Raw genomic sequence first — 21242 nt, 5'->3', positions numbered from 1 at the left:
GCACTTAATTTCCAAAATATACAAACAGCTCTTACAACTCAACAACAAAAAAACAAACAAGTCAATCAAAAAATGTGCAGAAGACATAAATAGACATTTCTCCAAAGACGACATACAGATGGTCACTTGGCGCATGAAAAGATGCTCAACACCACTAATTATTAGAGAAATGCAAATCAAAAGTACAATGAGGTGTCACCTCACATCCGTCAGAATGGCCATCATCAAAAAGTCTACAAATAAATGCTAGAGAGGGTGTGGAGAAAAGGGAACCCTCCTACCATGTAAGTGGGACTGTAAATTGGTACAGCCACTATGGAAAACAACATGGAGGTTCCTCAAAAACTAAAAGTAAATGATACAGCAATCCCACTTCTGGGCATATATCCTAGCAAAACTATAATTCGAAAAGATACATGCACCCCTATGTTCATAGCAGCACTATTTACAATAGTTGAGACATGGAAGCAACCTAAATGTTCATCAACAGCTGGATGGATAAAAAAGATGTGGTATATATATGTACAATGGAATCCTACCAAGCCACAAAAAAGAGTGAAATAATGCCATTTGCAGCTACATGGATGGACCTAGAGATTATCATATTAAGTGACTTAAGTCAGAGAAAGACAAATAGCATATGATATCACTTATACATGGAATCTAAAACATGACACAAATGAAATTATCTACAAAACAGAGGCAGACTCACAGATATAGAGAACAGAGTTGTGGTTGCCAAGGGGGAGGGCGGGTGGGGAAGGGCTGGATTGGGAATTTGGGATTAGCAGATGCAATCTATTATATATAGAATGGATAAACAACAAGGTCCTACTGTATAGCACAGGGAAACTATATTCAATGTCTTGTAATAAATCATAATGGAAAAGAATGTGAAAAAGAATATATATAGAGATATAACTGAATCACTTTGCTGTGCAGAAGTTAACACAACATTGTAAATCAGCTATACTTCAATTAAAAAAAAAAAAAGACAGGGCAATGGAATTTATCCAAACTGAAGTACAGAGGGAAAAGAGGCTGAAAAAAATTAACATAACTTCAGGATCCAGTAAGTCAATATCAAGGGGTCTAACATATGTGCAACTGAATCCTATGTATATGGGGGCAAGGTGTGAGTTCATAAATAATATTTGAAGAAATTATTTATTTATTTATTGAAAAAAAATTTGAAGACCAAAATGTATCCAAATGTTCTCAAAATATTGATATTCAAAATATCAAAATAGTTCAAAATATTAAGTCATTGATCCAGTAACGTCAATGAACTTCAATTAGGATAAACAAAAAGAAAATTCTACGAAGACACTTTATAACCAAACTGCTAAGGAGTAATAATAAGAGAAAAAAATCTACAAAACAGCCAGAGAACAAAAGACTTATAATGAATAGGAAAAAAAAATATGCATTATTGTGGACTTTTCATCCAAAGCTAATCAGAATAAAATGAAGGCTCATCTTCCATTACAAATATATTTGGATCTTTACTTTCAGAGACTTAATGGCAGAAACACCAGGGGATACATGTGTTAGAGTAAAAGTTAAAACTAGACAAAGAATCCCTTGTAAAGTATGTCACAGCTGTACAGCGTTGGTCCAATTTCTGCTACATTTATAGTCCTGGCCTGTTCCTGCCATTCACAGTGCTGACCTTTGGAAACAGCAATGTCCTAAGGAGTCCTGTGTCATTCATCTACACTTTCATTCAACATAAAAAGAGAAATAGCATCACGGTCTGATTGTGGCCCGGATAGCACATTTGTAAAGGAATGTGAAAAAGGGCTTCTTTCTTTCTCAGTTTCAGCTGGAGTCCCAGTTTCTGCCAGTCAAGTGGTCCCTGCCAAGTGCTGGTGAGGCCCCAGGTCTAAAGTAAGTCACTGGGACGCTGTACGGGCCCTGCCACGGGTACGTGGAAACAGCTTTTGTAACCCTGTAGCCCACTGCCTGGAAAGAGGGTATATAATAGGTGGTAAGGTGAGGAAAGGACTCTGCTGGAGTAAACTTTAGTCAGGATGCTCTAAACTCTCTAGACATTGACCTTGGTGACTGTCCTTGTCTGGCTTGCAAGTTGCAGCAAGATTCTTGCTCAGCCAGATTAGAGGGAAACCCTTACCCTCAATATCTGATCACCCGGGCCTGCCTTCAGCCAGACTCCTGTGGAATCAGTTTAACCTTGTCCTTTTCCATCCACTGACCCCACCCTGCTCCTTGGCTGTAAAGCCCCACCTGTCCATGCTTTATGCAGAATTGAGCCCAGTTCTATACTGAAGACTCTCTCCTTCTATTGCAATAGTCATGAATGAAGTCTGGTTTTGACACTTTACTACTGTTCATCTCTGGTTTTCTTTAACAGGAGGGTCCCCCTTACTTCCCACCCATCTCCCACAAAGGAGGGAGGGACATAGTTACCCCTCACCAGGGAGGAGGCTTCAAGCCAAGAGGGATTTACCTGTGCTGTGTGGAGTTCCTGGAGTACAAGAACGAGTGTCACATGGAGGTTTGAAACTTCCTATAGGCAATAGGCTCAGTGAGGGCGACTGCAGTGGCTCTCTTGAGAGGGCTCTTTTGGGAGGGATCTCCACATAATGTCATCTTTGTCATAATGTGACATATTGTGGACCCTATTGCACAGCCAGCTTGGGGTCATCTTGGATCCTAGCAAGAGGACTGACTGCACTGGTAATATGGGATAAAAGGAGCTGAATTTGCAGATGCCCAAGATTGGGAGAGAGGCATTACGTAGAGGAAAAGCATGACCCCCTCAAGGGCAATGCACATGGAGGGCCCTGGTGGATTGGGGGCCTCCTGTGTGTCAGACACATATACAAAGGAAGAGGGAAAGGGGAGCAGGAGCTTCCAAAATGGACCAGCAACAAGAGAGTTACAAAAGTGAAGAAAACAAAATCTTTGTGTCATGCTTGGACAGGAAGAGAATTCATATTTTAGAGTTTCTCCAATGAGCTTTGGGGAAAGAAGGAGACATTTTATATGACCAGAAAATTCAGCTACTCTCAGTCATGTGTCCCCAAGCTTTCTGGTTAATTGTGGTCACACTGTACTTGGCTCTGGGTCCCATTGCATCTATTAGGTCAGGATGAGTGTCCGAGGGTTTTCCATTGATTCCACAGCAAGTACATAAATGCCTGCCCACTTAGAATCATGGAAAATGAACAGCAGTGCAGGAACGGAATTCAGAGATCACTCAACAAAGTCCTTCATTTAACAGTTGAGGAGACAGTACATAATGGAAAGTCTTTTGGCCAATTTCTCAGTCTTCTACGTGGATGATCTGACTGAGGGGAAAAAAAGAAATGGAAGACAAGATCTCAGGTGTTCTGGAAGTTCAAGGCCTGGTTTGATTGGTTTTATTCTAGAAATATCATTTGGGTTGTTTTCTAGAGATGCAACTTTCCAGGAGTTTACAAAGAAAGTACCCTCTGGTGGGTGGCTTTGGTTCTCCCTGTCTGTTCTAGCAGCCAGGAAGGACCAAATCTAACTCCTACATATTAGGAAAGGTTACCATGCATCCAGACATAACTCTCGGCTCTCTCAGACAGACTCAGACGAGCACCAGCTAGACTCAGTCTCTGTCTCTCTCTTGCCTGCCACCCTCCAACCACCAATTTTCTCTCTCTTGCTTCTTCCCTCCCCCACCCCACCTCATTCTAATTCTCTCTCTCCTCCCTCCCTGTTTCCCTTTCTAATGGTCTTCACTGAATTGGCTTTTCTCTGAATCCCAAGCAACAGGAATGAAAAGTCCCAGGTCCTCATGGCCCGTTTTGTTCTTACCTATTTAAATTACTTAAGTCTAACCACCTTAGAAAAAAAGACCTTCTGTATGGTTTAGGCCTGTTTACCAGGTTTGTTTGTGTTTGTCTGCATGGGGGTTGGCATCAAAACTCCATGGACTATCAGGGGTACCTGGCCTTCCAGCTGATGCCATTTTCTTCCCTCAATGACTACATGAAGGAGGGTTGAGCAGGATTCTGACATTTCTAGTTCCTGCTATAAAATATTCTACCAAGGCTCAGCTGTTGTGTTTAGGCAGGGAATACTTGCCAACCAAAAGCCGACATCAATTTGTGAGAAATGATCACACCCACCACATTGTCAAATCCAGTATGAAATGGCTTGGGAATAAATAATGCCTGAGAGGGGATTTAAGGTTAGGAGGCACCTTGAAGGCAGAAAATATTTCCACATTTTTCCTCCCAAACCTACTTTCCAGGTTTGGTTAAAGTGGTCACATGCTTCTTGGTCCTGGGGTCCAAGGCCAAGGAGTGTATCCTTAGGTAAATCAGAGAAATTTCTTCTCCATAGAAACCTGCCTATAAATCAGGAATCCTACCTGCCCTGCTGACTTCCCAGGGGCCATTCAGAGGCAGAACCAGGATAAGCTTGCCCAGTGCTACCAAGTGTGAGGGCCTTTCGAGCTGACCTCTATGGCTGCCCCAGGGCCCGACTTTTCTTATCCACCATTTCGCATCACTCTGACCCGGGGCCATCTCAACAGGTCAGAAGCAAGTCCCCGTCTAAGGAAGGAAGCAGCAAGGAGGCAGATCACAGCTATGACTTTTATGATGTGCTTTATGGTTTCCAAATCACTCTGGTTTTTACAGCAACTCTTCCTTTAGAGAAGGAATCACTATTCTCTTTTCATTTCCTGGCTGGAGAGGCAAATCACTCACAACATACCTGATTTGCTCAAGGCTCCACTGGAGATGGCAAAGCTGGGGTTTGGATCCTGTTTCCTCTGAGTCCAGTTCCTATGACCTGTCCTCAGAGGCACTGCATGCTGTTCCCTCACTGCTGAGCAGGCGCTCCTGCCTTGGGGTGACACGGCCATTCTTCCTGCTTTCCTTACCCTCTCCCTCCCCGACAACTTCATGCCCGAGGAACGGCACAGAGGCGGTGGCTGACTGGAGAGATGGTCAGGCTCATTCTGAAGTTCAGACTCAGCTTCTCATTGTTTGGAGGCCTGAAGGTGAATTTTTGCACAAGGGAAGTAAAGAAAATAAACAACTCAGTTCTTGCCAACTGTTCTCCAAGGCACATCCGCTTACCTGAAAGACAAAAATATAAGGTGAGTTACCTGTTCGGGCGGCGTCTGTGCCCAGCAAGGACTGAAACCTTCTACCACGTCTTGTAAAACCCGAGCAAATGGAGGGCCTGTTAGGCCCTGGGGCTTTATGTACTTGGCTTATTTTATTGCAGCCACCTGAGTTAACCAAAGCCCAACGAGCTAAATCCACAATCACACAGTCCAATGCCTTCAGGGATCAGACAGGTGAGGCACAGGGTGTAGATGAAAGAAGTCAGAGGCCTGGGTTGATCTAGCAAGTGAAGTCTAGCCTAAGGCCTTTCAAAAATCCATTAGCAAACAATAATGACAAAAGCAGACAAAGAACAAAATTCTAGGTAATTTTTCTCAATTGTTAAAAGAAAATAGTTGAAAAGTATAAGCAAGTAAACATCAGAGCAAGGTTTCTCAAGTATGAGGCATCTTTTCTCTTTATCACGTTTCCCTCCTTAATGACTGGAAATCTCTCTGCCGTGGCTACCTGCGCAGGACAGATGCCATCTCATCCCACCTGTGCTTCACGTGTTCCGGGTTTCCGCCACGCCCTCCCCCTCATGAATGCGCTCCTCGCCTGACTTGTGTAACAGCACCCCACGCTGGTCTCTACCACCGGCCCTCTTGTGGGTGTTTTAATAACTTACTTTCTCCCTAAGTAATATATATTCACTACAAAAAGAAACAAAAATGTGAAAAGTATAAACACAATAAGAGATCTCATAATCCAGACAGAACCCTTGTTAACATTTTGACATATTTCCTCATGGTCCTTGTAAGGATTCTCTAGCACACCATCACTGGGATTACTCTCTGTAGCTAATTCTGTGTGATGCTTTTACTGCTTTGAGTTTCCCCATGTCATGAAACTTTCTTGGAAATAGTTAATATACACATGCCTCTATTTTGTCCTTGCCTGTAATGAGCTGTTGAGGAAATAAAATTAGAGAGTATCTGCAAAAGTGTTTAGTAAATTGAAATATGCTTCAGAATTATATCGTACTTATATTGTTTTGTGCATGTTTCCCACCAGCGTATGCCTATTTATCTGTTCCTCTCATCCTTATCTCTTTACCCATCACAAATAGTACAATGAGGAAATCTGTTAAAATAGTACAGATCAGAGGTATTGTAAATATCCAAGATTTTCCTAGAAGAATCCAGATATTGTGACCAAACTGGACCTAGTCAGGAACCAGGGTTAAAGTACAGGTTCCGCCAGTAACCAGCTCTGGGCTATGAGTAAACCCTTTATTCTTACAGACCTAAACATGTCGAACATATGAGATAATCTCTCTCCTAACTACATTATGTGGCTGGGCAAGGATACCAGTAAGACAGGAGATATGAATTTGCTTTTAAAATTATGAAAACAAGGGCTACTTGATTTCAAAGCTTCATCCTGGACCACGGGAAACATGGACCTTCTCCTTGACGCTTCCACTAACTAACCAGGTCAATTACCTCATTAGTAAAATGAGAACACTGACCTAGGGTTTTTGGGAAAAGTCCTTCCTAACCTTATCTCCTATGATCCAGTGACTTTTTAAACATTTTTTTGAAAAATGAGGACTCAGCCTCTTGCCTTTCATGAAGCTGTCTGCCGCTTTGTTGGATCAAGTGGGAAAAACTTAAATGAGGAAGAGAAAATATAAATTTGCAGTAATAGCTTTGCTATTTGCCCTGATTGTGTATGTATCCTAATTCCACACCTGATCATCTTTTGCAAGAGAAGGGCAGGAGCTGTCCACATCCCATCCCTTCAGGGAGGCTGTTTTTAGAAAGTGCTGAATCAAGAATGAGGCAAAGCAGCTGTGCACCAAAGCCGGGAGTATGGTGGGGGAAAGCCAGACAGTGGTGTTGACTTCTTAAGTCAGTGCATCTTTCAGGTTTCTATCTCTTGAAAACTGTTTAGCTAGGCCTCATTCTGTCACAGCTGAGGGAATCCCCAAATTGCCTGCCTTCTAAGAATTTCATTCTTCTCAGGCAGAAAGACAGATAGTAAGACCAACTGCTTGCAAAAATGGCTCCAATTTCCCCTCTCTCCCTGTACCCCCATCATTTGCAATGTGATTTCATAGCTCTTCCCATAAAAATTGTGCTATTTTCCCTTCCCCTTGCACCAGGTCTCACCTTATGACTTGCACTGGCGACAGAATGCAGGGGGGAGTGATTGTGGCCAGTTCCCAGCCTGGCCCTTAGGAGGCATTATGTGCTTCCTGTTCTCCCTCTCAGGGTCTTTATCTTCCACATGAACACCAGCCAGGCTAGCTTGCTGGAGGATGAAACTTGGAAAAGAGCCCCACTGTCCCAGCTGAGGTCATCCTAGATCTGCCTTCAGCCAGCTGACCTCCCAAAAAGGCCAGAGAGGCCAGCTAAGATCAGTTGAGCTCCCAGCTCAACTGCAGACTCGTGAGCAATATTAACACTTATCATTTTAAGTCACTGAGTTTTCCACCTTTGTTATGCAGCAATGTAATAATTGATACATATGATATGAACTTGCTGAATCTTAAAATGGAAGGGCCTTTAAGTGGGGAAATGAGTTACATTGTAATTATGCAAGAAGGAGCACTAGATGAGAACGAGGGAACTTGAGTGTTAGGCCCTGTTCAGGCAATTCTTTGGGCATGTGATCTTGAATAAAAAACAATTCTCCTTATTCTTAGTTTCCTTACATTAAGAAACGGCATACTGATTGATTGCCTGTCTAACTATTAATAACTGGGTTGCTGTAAGGATTAAATGAGATAAATTGCTGCAAATGAAACCTGTAATTAAAAGGGTATGTTATGGGCTTCCCTGGTGGCGCAGCGGTTGAGAATCTGCCTGCCAATGCAGAGGACACAGGTTCGAGCCCTGGTCTGGGAAGATCCCACATGCCGCGGAGCAACTAGGCCCGTGAGCCACAATTACTGAGCCTGCGCGTCTGGAGCCTGTGCTCTGCAACAAGAGAGGCCGCGATAGTGAGAGGCCTGTGCACCGCGATGAAGAGTGGCCCCCGCTCGCCACAGGTGGAGAAAGCCCTCGCACAGAAACGAAGACCCAACACAGCCAAAAATAAATAAATAAACATTTTTAAAAAAAGGGGGTGTGTTATAAACTCTCAATAGCAAAAAAAACAGTGAGTCAAGAATAATTATAATACTTAAAATACACAGGTGAAACTTTGCACTATAATAGGAAATCTGAAGCTCTTGTAGACAGGAAGACTGGAAGGTATTCCCATATCTCATGTCTGCTTTCGTGTTAGGAAGTGACTTGTCCAACGTGAGGAAAAGTGGCATAGAATCAGAGGAAGAAAGATACAGAAGATCTAAGCAGAATCAGTCCAGATACACTCAGGACAGTGTCCTATAGCAGGAAAATCTGGGCTCCAGATCACGCATACATGGGTTCAAATTCAAAGGCCTCCCTTTCTGTACTTTAGAGACATGATCAACAAAATGATACTGTCTCAGCAAATCAATCTATATTTAATTTAATGATAAGAAACCTATCATGAATTTCTGAGTGTCAACTCAGTGTAGCATAGTTATCTTTTTTAGGAGACACTGCTAGGAAGAGCACAGGCTTTAGTGTTTGATAAACCTGGTTAACATTGAGTTCTAGCTCTGCCCTGTGAGCTTTATAGCTTTTTAGATGCTATAAACGGCTCTGCCAAGCCTCAGGGCTTATCTCCAATGTGGTGATAATAGGAATTTGAAACTTGTAAGTTTACACTAGAACACATGCTCCTTAAGAGATATTTTTTTCTACTTCATTCATTGTCATATCCTCAGGGCTGAATGCCTGACACATGATAGATGCTCAGGAAATATTTATAAAATTAAGAAATTGGGAAATTAGTTGAATTGATCTCTGCAACATACCTAACTCAATACATGGAATATACTAAAATTTTTCTCACTAATTTTACATTGTTATAAATTAAAACACCCTTTTGGAACTGGCTGGCTTGGAAACATGAGAGTTTTCACTGCATCTTCTTTTGTACATTTCAAGTTGTATACCATGTAAATGTATTAATTAGGTTTTTAAAGGGTCCTTAGAATTTGAAACAGCAAAAGGACCTCTTCAGGGACCTGTTATAGAGTAGAATCTCATCTAGTTAAGCCTGTGACATTTAGAGTTACTTGTGATGCCCATAATGAGAAGCAAGTAGTCCTTTTCCTTGCCCCTCCCCCAGCCTCTTCTTAGCAATTGGCTCTAGTTCTGTGTGAATGGGTTGCCCTAAAAAGATCTTGGAACATTTAAAACTCTACAAAGAAGGCAAGTGTTCAACCTTCTCTCTGGGAGACAGGCAGGGTCTGAGCTCTTGTTCCAGTGTTCTGGGGGCCAGCACAATGTGAAGCTGAAATCTCCATCAGAGTCAAGCCAGGACTTAGGAAGTAAGGGTACAAGTCCTGGTGATGTTCCACCCAGGGAATCCTGAGTTGCAACCAACAGCAAGAGTGAGTCATGCTGGGACTTCCCTGGTGGCACAGTGGTTAAGAATCCACCTGCTAATGCAGGGGACACAGGTTCGAGCCCTGGTCCAGGATGATCCCACATGCCACGGAGCAACTAAGCCTGTGCACCACAACTATTGAGCCTGCGCTCTAGAGTCTGCGAGCCACAACTACTGAGCCCGCGTGACACAACTACTGAAGCCCGCGTGCCTAGAGCCCGTTCTCCGTAGCAAGAGAAGCCACTGCAATGAATAGCCCACGCACCGCAAGGAAGAGTAGCCCCCGCTCGCCACAACTAGAGAAAGCCCGCGTGCAGTAATGAAGACCCAATGCAGCCAAAAATAAATAAATAAGTAAACAAACAAACAAAAAAAACATGCTTTAAGAAAAAAAAAAAGAGGGAGTCATGCTGGAGTGGACTATCTGGTGCGGACTGAAAACTGCTGCTTGCCATTCTGGTTAAACAGTGAAGGTTGCCCTCCATGAGCCATCAGTCACTGCAGCTGCCCCCAGTGGTGTGCTCTGAGTGGAATTCAGGATGGAGAAAAAGAGGATACTGGCCCTAGAGTGTTAGGATGCATATAAAGGAAAATTTCAATAAGCCCAAACTCTTGCATCTTCCCATAAAAAGGCATTAAAATCATAAACTTGAGATGTCTGGGTTTTTGGGGTTTTTTTTTTGTGACTATCAGTAGTCTTTTGATGTTTGACTACATGGGTTTTTTCCAGCAAAAACTCCTATATATCCTCATTCTTTCCTTATCTTTTGGGAACAGTCCCTAAGAGCTATCTGAGAGGCTGCCTTCCCAGGGTAGAGTCCTCAGTAATGCACTGAATAAAACATTCTCAACTTTTAGGTTGTGAGCTATTTCTTCCTGTTGAACCTGGACACATTCCAACTAAAGCAAAGCACACCAGGGAGAAGAGTAGGGAAGGGCTGAGAGTCTGGGTTCCCACACTCTTATTTCTTGCTACTCACCTACTGAGAAAGGCAGAAAGGCTTCCCTTTTCTTAAACTGTCCATTCTCCAGAAAATGCTCTGGATTGAACATGTCGGGAGTGGCCCACTCTGCGGGGTCCCTGTGCAGTGCAGTCAGGTTGGTCAGGACCATGGTCCCCTGGAGAAGGCAGCAAGGACTCAGGTAAGACTTGACCCACACAACACACATATGCAGAGGGGTGGCAGTCCCCCCGGCTCCCACACCAAGGCTGATAGCACCCTGAACTCCCTCAACCTCCCCAATCCTCTCCCTCTGAGCCCAACCCCTAGGACCCTGCTCTTTGCCATGGGGCAGCTTACCATGATGGACTGGAATTGTCTGCTGGGAATTTTACCTGGGGAAGTGTGACTACTCGACTGCAGAATGGATCTCTGCAGGGACTTGTCAGTGTATAATTTGGGAGGGAACATGTATGCATCAATAAGAGAAAAATGTGACATCTCCCACTCTCTTCCCTCCAATGTCTAGTCTGTTCTACAGAGAGTTTAATAATAGAATGAGGTCGCCCAGTGAAAGGAACCACTATCCTTCCAGATACATGACAAGAAACCCAGGAGTCCTCCTTAGTGCCTCCCTTTCCCTCATTCTGCCTTCATCCAGTCCTTAAGCTAGGCTGGTCAACTGTACTTGAAATTTCTCTTGATTCTGTCACCTCCATTTTATGTCCACCTCTGCCCTCTGGTCCAGGCTATCACCTTGCTTGGCTGTACTCCTCTAATAGCCCTGACTATGACCTTTGCCTCTCTTCCCCTTCAATGTGCTCCACACACTGAAAGCAGAGTTAGCTTTGAACATGATTTTATCATTCCACACTCGTCCACCCACCACACCCAGAACCTGATACACACTCTTCGATGGCTCCCGTCACTCTTAGATTAAGGACACCTCACCCGTTCCCTGTCTGAGCGACCCTCCTGCCTGCACTCCCACTATATCAAGCTTCCTTCCGTTTCTCAAACGTGCCGCATGTTCCCACTCATTCCTGTGCCTTTTTACATGCTGTTCACATTGCCTGAAATGCCCTTGCTCCCCACTCTGTCATCGAGCTAACTCTTAATCACCCTTCAATCCTCAGCTCAAACATCGCTCCTCTGGAAAGAGCCTTCTCTGCCCGCTCTTGCTTCCACTTCTCATAGCAGCCAGCTTGCAGCTTTCTACAAGCCCGTGAGTTTTCTCCTTTGGGCAGTTACCGTGGTTTGTACTTATAAACTTGCATGATTATTTTCCTCCGAGTTGTTTTCTGAGCCCTAAACGTTTCAGGTGCTTCATGAACATCTGATGAATTAATAAAGAATAATAACTGCTATTTTGAGCCCTTTCTATAGTCAGCACAAGGTTAAATATTATACATGCATGATCTCATTACATGTTCACCTGTGAGGTGGATTTAAATGCACTTTTCTTTTCTTTTTTTTTTTTTCTTTTTGCGGTACGTGGGCCTCTCACTGCTGTGGCTTCTCCCGTTGCGGAGCACAGGCTCCGGACACGCAGGCTCAGCGGCCATGGCTCACGGGCCCAGCCGCTCCGCGGCATGTGGGATCTTCCCGGACCGGGGCACGAACCCGTGTCCCCTGCATTGGCAGGCGGACTCTCAACCACTGCGCCACCAGGGAAGCCCTTAAATGCACTTGTATGGATAAAGAATTTGAAGCTCTGAGAGGTTGAATAAGATGCCCAAAGTCACAGGGTGGGAGGAAGTAGAACAATGATTTGAATTAGGACGCTTGACATCAGAGTTATGGCTCCTAGCCTCTACAATGTATAGTCAATGGGATCTCACAGTTCCCAGGATGATAATTCCAGTCAATATTAAAAATCAATGTTAGAACAAGTCTGTTGAGCTGGGATGATTCCCTGGAGCTAAATGAATTGCTATAAAAATGCAAAGATCACCTGTGAGATAATTTACCTCAGCCTTCACCCACAAGATGGTCAATCAGCAAGAAAATAGTAAATGCAATTGCTGCAGGAATAGCTGCTTTTCCTGGCTCTGCAGGGATGGTGACTAAGGGGTGTCCAATGCGGAAGCTCCTCTGGCTTTGCCTTGAGATCATCCCCAGGTACAACAAACAGAGCAACTTAGACAAACTGGATCTAATGGATCCACAGAGGCCCACCAAGGTGGAGAAAGGAAAGAACTGCACTAAACTGCACTAAATGTGCAGTGTGCAGAGAGGACACTAGGGGGCACAGGAGAGCTGCCTGCTGAGATCCTAAGAGCGGTGGGCAGAGCGAGAGCAGAATTTCCGTTGTGAGGACCGGGAATTTAACAGGGACCCACTGAGGAATATTTCAGAGAGACTCTTTTAAAGTCAAAGTAAAGCAACTCCTGTGGAGAGAACATGGTGTAGTACAAAAAAGATGAGCCTGGGAATCAGAACAGTTCCGTTCCTGGAGCCCAACTCTTGTCACTGTAGCTGAGAGATCTTATGCAAGATTAATTACTCTCTGAGCCTCGGCTTCCAAATTTATAAAATAAGGATAACAGAATTATGCCGAGGACTGACTAAGACATTTAAAATAATCTATATAGTCCATGGAACATAATCCTATTTAAAAAGCATTGGTTCCTTTCTCTCCTTTTCTGATATTTAATACTGCACACAATTGGATTGCTTTCCCTTGTGAGACAGTCCCATCAAGGGGCTGTAAGACAAAGCTGGAAAAATACCAGTGGGGATATTATGTTAGAAACACCAGCACCAATGTGATGTTGGCCCAGGAGGTCTCAAATGTCCCTTCATATTTCAACATTCTATAACCCAGGATTATGAAGCAGAATATTCTAAAGTAAGTCTGGCAGTTCCCTATCCTGTAAGAAGCTCTCCCAAGGCAAAGAAATGGACCTTATGGCAAAGTCTGACTGAGAATTGCTTCTTGCTGTATCCCCAGAAATATTCACAATGCATGTCACATAGTAAGAAATCTCACAGCAAAGAAAAGCCAGGCTTTGCCTAAACACAGTTGACCTAGGAATCCCCTTCCCCTCCATAACACCTATTAACATCCAGTTGAACTAATTTTCTAAGATCATACCCAGGGAACAAAACTAGTATTTCATCAGGCATAATATATCTCTCTCCCTATTTAAGCGATTCTCTAGGACAAGAACACATGTTACTTTTCCAATTGAGATTCCCACCATTTACAAATATGAACTTGGAGATCTGAGGCTGTGAATGAGCCCCTAATTACCTTGGGCAGGTGGTATCCACCCAGGGTGGTGTCCACTGTCACCTCTCTGGGCACATTCATGGGGATGATGTTTCCCATTCTCTGCACCTCGTGGATGACAGCGTTGGTGTAGGGCATGGACTCTCGAGCTGCCGTGCTCGGCTGCTGTGATTGGCCAAGCACCCTGTCGATCTCAGCTTGGACTTTTTCTGGAAAAGCAGAGGAGGTTCTATTATTCTATTATTCCATAACTTTCCTTGAGCCTCGTTAAGTTAAGGAATGGAATAACCAGGATCAAAATGGCTAAGGTTATCGTAGGCTCTCTAGACTAGCTCCTCAGGGAGGTATGTGAGTGGAAAGTGGGCCCTGGTGTGAGACAAATCTAGTGGAAAACTCTTGCTCTATAACATTCCTGCTGCACGTTACTGAAATTCTTTGAGCCTCAGTTTGCTCTTTTTATTCGTTAGGATAAATCCACTTCCGCTTTAGGATGTTTTGAGATTTACATGAACTGATTTAGGGAAGCAACCAACAAATGAAAAAAAATCCCATTAATTGTGCCCCAATATCTGTTTTCTTCTTTTTCTACAAAAATAGATATTTTAGCTGGATATCTGGTTGCACAGCTAAAGACTACATTTCCCAGATTGCCCTGTGACTAAGTTCTGACCAATAGAATGTAAGTAGAGGGGATGTTTAATACTTGGAAGAGGCCCTTAAAGGAAGGGTGTGTGCTTCCTCCTCCTTCTTCCCTTCCTACTGGTGGAAAGGCAACCTTAGAGGTGAGCCATCTTTGAGAGTGCCAACAAGGGCACCATTCTAGAGACAGCAGAGCAACACAATGGATAGAGCTGGGACCCCAAAAGGGTTCTGCAGAGTCCAGCTTAGAGTTTCTCATTTGAAAGAAAAATAAAACTCCTTTTTTTTTAACTGAATATTTAAAAACTTTTAAAATTGTGGTAAAATAAACATAATATATAATTTACTATCTTAATCATTTTAAGTGTGCAGTTTAATAATGTTAAGTATATTCACATTGTTGTGCAACCAATCTCCAGAAATTTTTATCTTGCAAAACTGAAACTCTACATCCATTGAAGAGGATGCATTTTGCAATTTCCCCAGGCTCTGACAACCACCATTTTACTTATGCTTTCTATGAATTCAACTACTCTAGATACATTATATGAATAGAATCACACAGCATATGCCTTTTTTGACTGGATTACTTAGTTTAGCATAATGTCTTCAAGGTTCATCCATGTTGTAGCATGTGTCAGAATGTTTTCTTTATAAGGCTGATTAATATTCCATTGCATTCCACATTTTGCTTATCCATTCATTCATTGATAGAAACTTGGGTTGCATCCACTTTTTATGCCATTTTAAGCCATTGGTATTTTGGAGCCTCTAATAGGGAAGCTATATCAGTACGCTAACTAGGTGGCTTTTAAATTTAAAAAGGACTTCCTTGGTAGTGCAGTGGTTAAGAATCTACCTGCCAATGCAGGGGACACGGGTTCAATCCCTGATCTGGGAAGATCCCACATGCCACGGAGCAACTAAGCCCGTGCACCACAACTACTGAGCCTGTGCTCTAGAGCCCGCAAGCCACAACGATTGAGCCCACGCACCACAACTACTGAACACCGCGTGCCTAGAGCCCATGCTCCGCAACAACAGAAGCCATCGCAACAAGAAGCCTGAGCACCGCAACGAAGAGTAGCCCCCACTCGCCGCAACTAGAGAAAGCCCGCGCTCAGCAACGAAGACCCAATGCAGCCAAAAATAAATAAATTAAATAAATTTATGAAAAAAAGTATCTGATAAATAAAAACAGAGAATTTAAAAATAAATAAATAAATAAATTTAAAGAAAACCCTGTAATTCACAGTTACAAGTGCATTTTATAAGTGCATGACTCAGGACACATAAACATAAATATACACACATATAAAACAAACATTTATTCATATGTATAAGGAAAGAAAGTTTCACAAAAAAGCTTTATCCTTAATACACAGAAAGCACTCTGATTTCCCTAATCTATTTTTTTAATTTAGGGAAAAAAGTTAGTCTCGATCCACTAAATTGATTTTATGTCCTGTTAATAAACTTTTACCCACAGTTTGCAAAACTGTATCCCAACAGTTTTTATCCTTCATGTGCTTAAACTGTTCTGGGGCCTAGAAAATGAAAAATGATTGTAACAGTGTCACTGTCCTCGAAAGGATTACAGTCTGTGGGGAAGATATATAAATAATGTGTGGTAAGAAAGTAATGCAGGTGCAATTAGGCAATCTTTAAAGGAAGGAAATGCTAGTATTTTCCCAGAAGTGTGGGGAAACATCTTAGAGGGGCTGTGGTTGAGTAAACTCTTCAAGCATAGCTAGGGGTTTACCGTGCAGAGAAATTAGGGAAATACATTTTGGTATTATTCTTCTAGGGAAGAGCAGGTGTGACGGCCCAGAGGTACAAATAAGGACAGTGAAATTAAGTGACATATGACTTAATGACGCCCCCATGCAGGGTGGGTAGAGTCGAGGCTGGACAGGCAGAAAGAGGCACAGCAGAGGGCATGATATACCAGATTAAGGAGTAAGAACATTGTCCACAGGGCAATGGAAGACATTACTTAAAAGGAGGGAAGGCTGCGACCAGATTTCATACGTGAGTGGAATGGAACTCTCTCCTGGAACTCACCACGATGTCAGTGGACTTCACTGTTTTCTCCACTGGACTGCGAGTTTCCAGAGGGCTGGGACTCTCTATTATAGTTGTGTTACATGGACCCATCACAATCCTCACAGAAAAACCGAAGAAGGCTCCCGTTCTCAAGTCCACCTGGCCTGGTAACTGTCCTACCTATCTCTCCATCCTACCATGCTACCTTCTGGTCCCACCTTGGGACAGTGTGTTCCAGGGGGTGCCATTCTGACCTGGCCCAGGCCCGTCCACTGACATGCTCACCTTGGATTTCGGGGTAGAGGGCCATGTAGAGCAGAGCCCAGCGCAGGGTCGTCGAAGTTGTCTCCGTTCCAGCAAAGAAGAGGTCCAGGGTGCTGTAGATGAGGTTTTCTTTGTGGAAACTTGAAGTAGCACTGCCCTTATGCTAGAAAGCACAATGATTATTGGTTTATTCAGATGTTTCTTAGTTGCCACAACACAGAGGCCCTCATCCTAGAGAAAACGTGGAAGGAGAGAGCCCAGGAGAAATGACTTTCCCTTTGGTCATCTCAGGAGGCAGAGGCTTATTACTGCAACATCACTAGAGTCCTCCTGCCCCAAGTGCTGGAAGCTTTTATTAGCTTTGGTGGATGAAACAACACAACTCATTTTTTTACACCCATCATTTGGGAGAATCTAGTATTACACTGGAAAAACAGCCTTGGGTTCCAATATTAGCCACACCATTCACTATCTGTATGACTTGAGCAAGTTAATAAACCTTTCTGTGCTTATATCCTATTTCACAAAATAGAAATAACAATACTCACCCCTTAAGATGGCATTATGAATTATGCGAGATGGAAAGGACACATAGCAAATTCTCAACAAATGTTTGTACTGATACCAGAAAGAATAACTGAATTTCTCTAAAGTACAATAATTCTCATATCTCCCTGTTAATCTTTTCCTTTTTAGGTTAAACTTCTCTGATTCCAACAGCCATTCCTCATGGCACTCCAGCATCTTTGCCACGTTCCTCCAGAAGCTTCAATGCATCAACATTCCTCCCTCTGTGGTCCCACACCTGCACACCATATAGCAAGTGACGTTTCCCCCTCTGAGGAGTAATCAATGCTTCTATTAATGTTATGCCAATCAGGTGAAACAAGAGTGGAGTTGGAAAGAAATCCACATTTCTGCCAGCTCCAGGAGAACGAATGAATAATCTGAGAAGACAATGACACAGATGCAGTGATGTGTGTTAACCAGAGGTGTTACTATGGTAAAGGATATACATCCCATTTTGCTTTTTTTCCTGCTTCTTTCCTATAGTAATATTAAAAAGCGGATGACATGGCGATGAGGGAGGAAGGCAAATGTCCATCCCATTTGAGGCTAATCTCTGGCAACTGACACAGATTTACTTGTGTTCTGCACTGGGAGCTGGGGGAAGGGGTAGGTAACTGGGCACTGGTCCAACTAATAATGAAACAGCACTTATTCTTCCTTTTCTGTGTATCTCCCTCAGATATGGGCAGAGGACAGAGAATAGATCATGAGAAGACAGTATTTGGGCTTTCCAAAGCCCTTAAGCCAAATACCGTTAAACCTCTATCTTTATTTCTAATTGTCTCATCAATTAACTCATAAATCAATTCTGAGTTAATGTTATTCCTACACTCTATGAAGTATTGCCTCTATTTTCCTCCCCTGTGGTAGGCTGAATAATGACCCACAAAGATGTCCATGTCTTAATCTCTAGAACCCGTGAATGTTACACGGCAGAAGGGACTTTGTAGATATAGTGAATTAACGATACTGATATGGGAAGATTATCCTGGATTATCCCAGTAGGCCCAATATAATCACAAGAGTCTTTATAAGAGGGAGGCAAGAAAGTCATAAAGAGAAGATGTGAGGATGGTGGCAGAAAAGATGCTACATCGATGGCTTTGAAGATGATGGAAGGGGCCCTGCGGCAGGGAGTACAAGCAGCCTCTAGATACTGGAAAAGTCAATCAGTGGATTCTGTCCTAAAGCCTCAAGTAGGAGCCAGTCCTGCCCGCAACTTGACTTCAGCCCAGTGAAACTGGTTTCAGCCTTCTGACCTCTAGAACTGTAAGGGAACAAATGTGTGTTGTTTTAAGCCCCACGTTTGTGGTGATTTGGTACAGCAGCAATAAGAAACCAGAATCCCCTCATTTGCTCTTTAAGAGTAAAACTCAGGTAACAGCTCTGGTTTCCTCACCTTTTCTATTTCCTTGAGGTAAGCATCAATGAAGTCTCTTGCTTCAGCAGGATTCCAACCTCTCTTGTGGTTTTCAATCACACGGGCAACAAACATTTTCAGTTTCTCCCAGTTCCTGAAGAGCATTTGGTGGGGTCCAGGAAGGAAATTCATTATCCTTGGAAAGACATTGTAGAGCTGATGGAGAAAACAAAACAGTCATGGAGACAAGGGAGTGCCAGTTTTCTACTTTTGAAGATAATGAAACCACATTCTCTTTCCATCTCTTTTATTTACTTAAATTTAACCCTTGGAGTCATCCTTGACTCTTCTTCTCTCTCTCAACCCTCTTCTTTCCCCTCAGGCAAAGCACTTCAGCTCTCCATCCAAAATATAACCAGTCTCGGACCACTTCTCACCACTCCATGTGCTTTGTCTTCCTTGTACAAACCACCAACATTTCTTACCTGGATGCTGTAAAGCCTCCAACAGGTTTCCTGATTCTATCCTTAACCCCATGCCCAGTCTATTTTCCACTGAGCTGCCAGAGGGATCATTTAACTGTTTAATTGATTATTTCACTTTTTGGCTCTCAATCCTCCAATGACTTTCCATGACATTTAGACAAAATTCTACACCATTCTCCTAGACTGGAGCTCTACATGAGCTGGCCCCTCACCCTCCTGCCACCTCCTCTGCTATCACTCCCTGCCATCTTACTCTCTTTTACTCTTTCAAGTCCAGCCCCATTGGCCTCTGTGAAAACATAAAAAATATTCTTGTTTAGGACACTGCATTTGCTATTCCTTCCATCTAGAATGGTTTTCCTCTGAAATCTGTATAACTCCAGTTCCTTTAATTTATTAATGTGCTGCTCAAATGTCACCTACTTGGACCTGTCTTACCTGATAATCTTACAGTTAGTAGCACTTCTGATACTCTCTTTCCATTCCTTTATTTTGTTTTATTTTTTTCTGTGACAATTATCATTAGTATGTGTATGTATATATATTTGGGGGTGTGTGTGTGTGTGTGTGTGTGTGTGTGTGTGCGCAAAATGTCTATCTATGTAAACGTATCTGTGTATCTATCTATGTATCTACATACCTATGTATGTATGTATCTATCTATGTATGTATCTATCTATGTTAAATATGTATGTGTATTTATTTGTCTGCCCCCACTATGATATAATCTCCATGTGGCTAAGATATTTTTTACTGAAATAAAGTGGTCTTTGAATATATTTTCTCTAATAATACATAGTAGAAAATAGATAGCATAAGGTAATAGAAAGTTGCCTAGATTTTACATGAAACAGGCATGGGTTTGACAATTAGCTCTGTTTCTTTCTAGCTATAATACTTCGGTAATAATAGTAATAATAATAATAATAGTAGTAATGATGTGATTTGTGGCTACTTTAGCTGCCAGTGGGGCCCGATGGTTATTTTCATGACTAAATGACATGAGATCCATACTGCACTTGACACAGAGCCAGTAGACTACTATGGGATGTGCTTACATATTCCCATATCTGTTTGCACGCATCAGGATGATCCATTTCATCTTTAAAGGACTGCTGTAAAAAATTATCTGCAATAAAGTATGAAGAGTTGTCCATCAAAGTGCCTGGTCTACTTTGGGTCTCTAAGAAATGCTTCTTACCCACGCCCTACTGCCCCATCCTACCCTCCCAGGATTTCTGTTCCCTGGGGACAGTCAGCCGGGTACCCACTGAACTCCCATGACTTCCTACTTCCTAGGTTCTGTCTTAACAGGAGGGAAGAAACTGGAATAATTAGATGGGGGGCTACCATGGTTAGAAGTGAGAACAAGGAACATTATTCAAAAATAACATTGACAATAAATCATAATAGCTCACATTCATTATGCCCCTTTAAAGTGCCAGGAATCATGCTAACTACTTTATCAGTATTGGTGTGATGGATCCATAAGTCTCCAGCTAAAGATACTTGTTAAGAATAAATAAAACCCTTGGGGCTGATTTTCCCCTAGAAGTGTCTTCCAAATCCACAAATGTGGCTGAGAGGCCAAGAAGCTGAGTAGAGGCTTTGACAGACTCACAGCACTGGCAGGACAAAAGTGGAGAGCAGGGCCTACCAAGGAAGGGGTGAGTTTGACCCCTCTAAATCTATACCCTACAAAGTTAGAAGACTGATAATATCAAGTATGGATGGACATGTAAGTAGTGAAACCACCTGGGAAAACTTTAAGTATTTTTTACAGGTGTAAATGAAAGAGAAATGAGTGGATGTGTCCACATGAAGGATTGACAAGAATGTTCATTCCAGATCCCCAAATTGGAAATCCCCCGTGTTTATTAATAGGGAACAGAATAACAAACAGGGGCATATTCATAAAATAGAAAAGTAAGCAGATTTTTTTTTAAAAAGTGCAACTAACATATGAATCTGAAAACAATGTGCCGAGGGAGAGTCAGGCAAAGAAGAGTACTTCTGAGGGAGGATGGACATGGAGGACTAGGGAGGGACATGGAGAGGAGAGACACAAAGGTGATGGCAATATTGTGCTTTTTAAAGAAAAGAACATAGGTCCATAGGCGCACTTCATGTAAAGATTGGTACCTTATACGAATGTCA

The 21242-nt window shown here is 42.7% G+C and overlaps 1 protein-coding gene across 7 annotated transcripts in view; it reads right to left on the bottom strand.

Annotated features, from left to right (window-relative positions):
• CYP2J2 (cytochrome P450 family 2 subfamily J member 2) overlaps positions 1-21242 on the bottom strand; it is a 37936-nt gene that overhangs the window by 1776 nt on the left and 14918 nt on the right. Inside the window, exons 5-10 of one of the 7 annotated variants that reach the window (XR_003679621.2) lie at positions 18640-18816; positions 16692-16833; positions 13743-13930; positions 10526-10664; positions 4717-5084; positions 1596-3314 (exon numbers count right to left, since the gene is read on the bottom strand). Coding sequence is in view for 5 of the 7 variants with exons in the window: in XM_007106141.2 (XP_007106203.1) it covers positions 4906-5084; positions 10526-10664; positions 13743-13930; positions 16692-16833; positions 18640-18816 (825 nt within the window). In the remaining 2 variants the exon portion in view is untranslated. Of the gene's footprint in view, positions 1-1595; positions 3315-4534; positions 4554-4595; positions 5085-10525; positions 10665-13742; positions 13931-16691; positions 16834-18639; positions 18817-21242 lie in introns of those variants that run through there. The other 6 variants (XR_008617268.1, XM_007106141.2, XM_028489341.2 and 3 more) reach the window with 6 other exon arrangements.

This window comes from Physeter macrocephalus, chromosome 4, assembly GCF_002837175.3.
Source record: "Physeter macrocephalus isolate SW-GA chromosome 4, ASM283717v5, whole genome shotgun sequence".
NCBI lineage: Eukaryota > Metazoa > Chordata > Mammalia > Artiodactyla > Physeteridae > Physeter > Physeter macrocephalus.
This window is presented reverse-complemented; position numbering and strand designations above follow the sequence as displayed.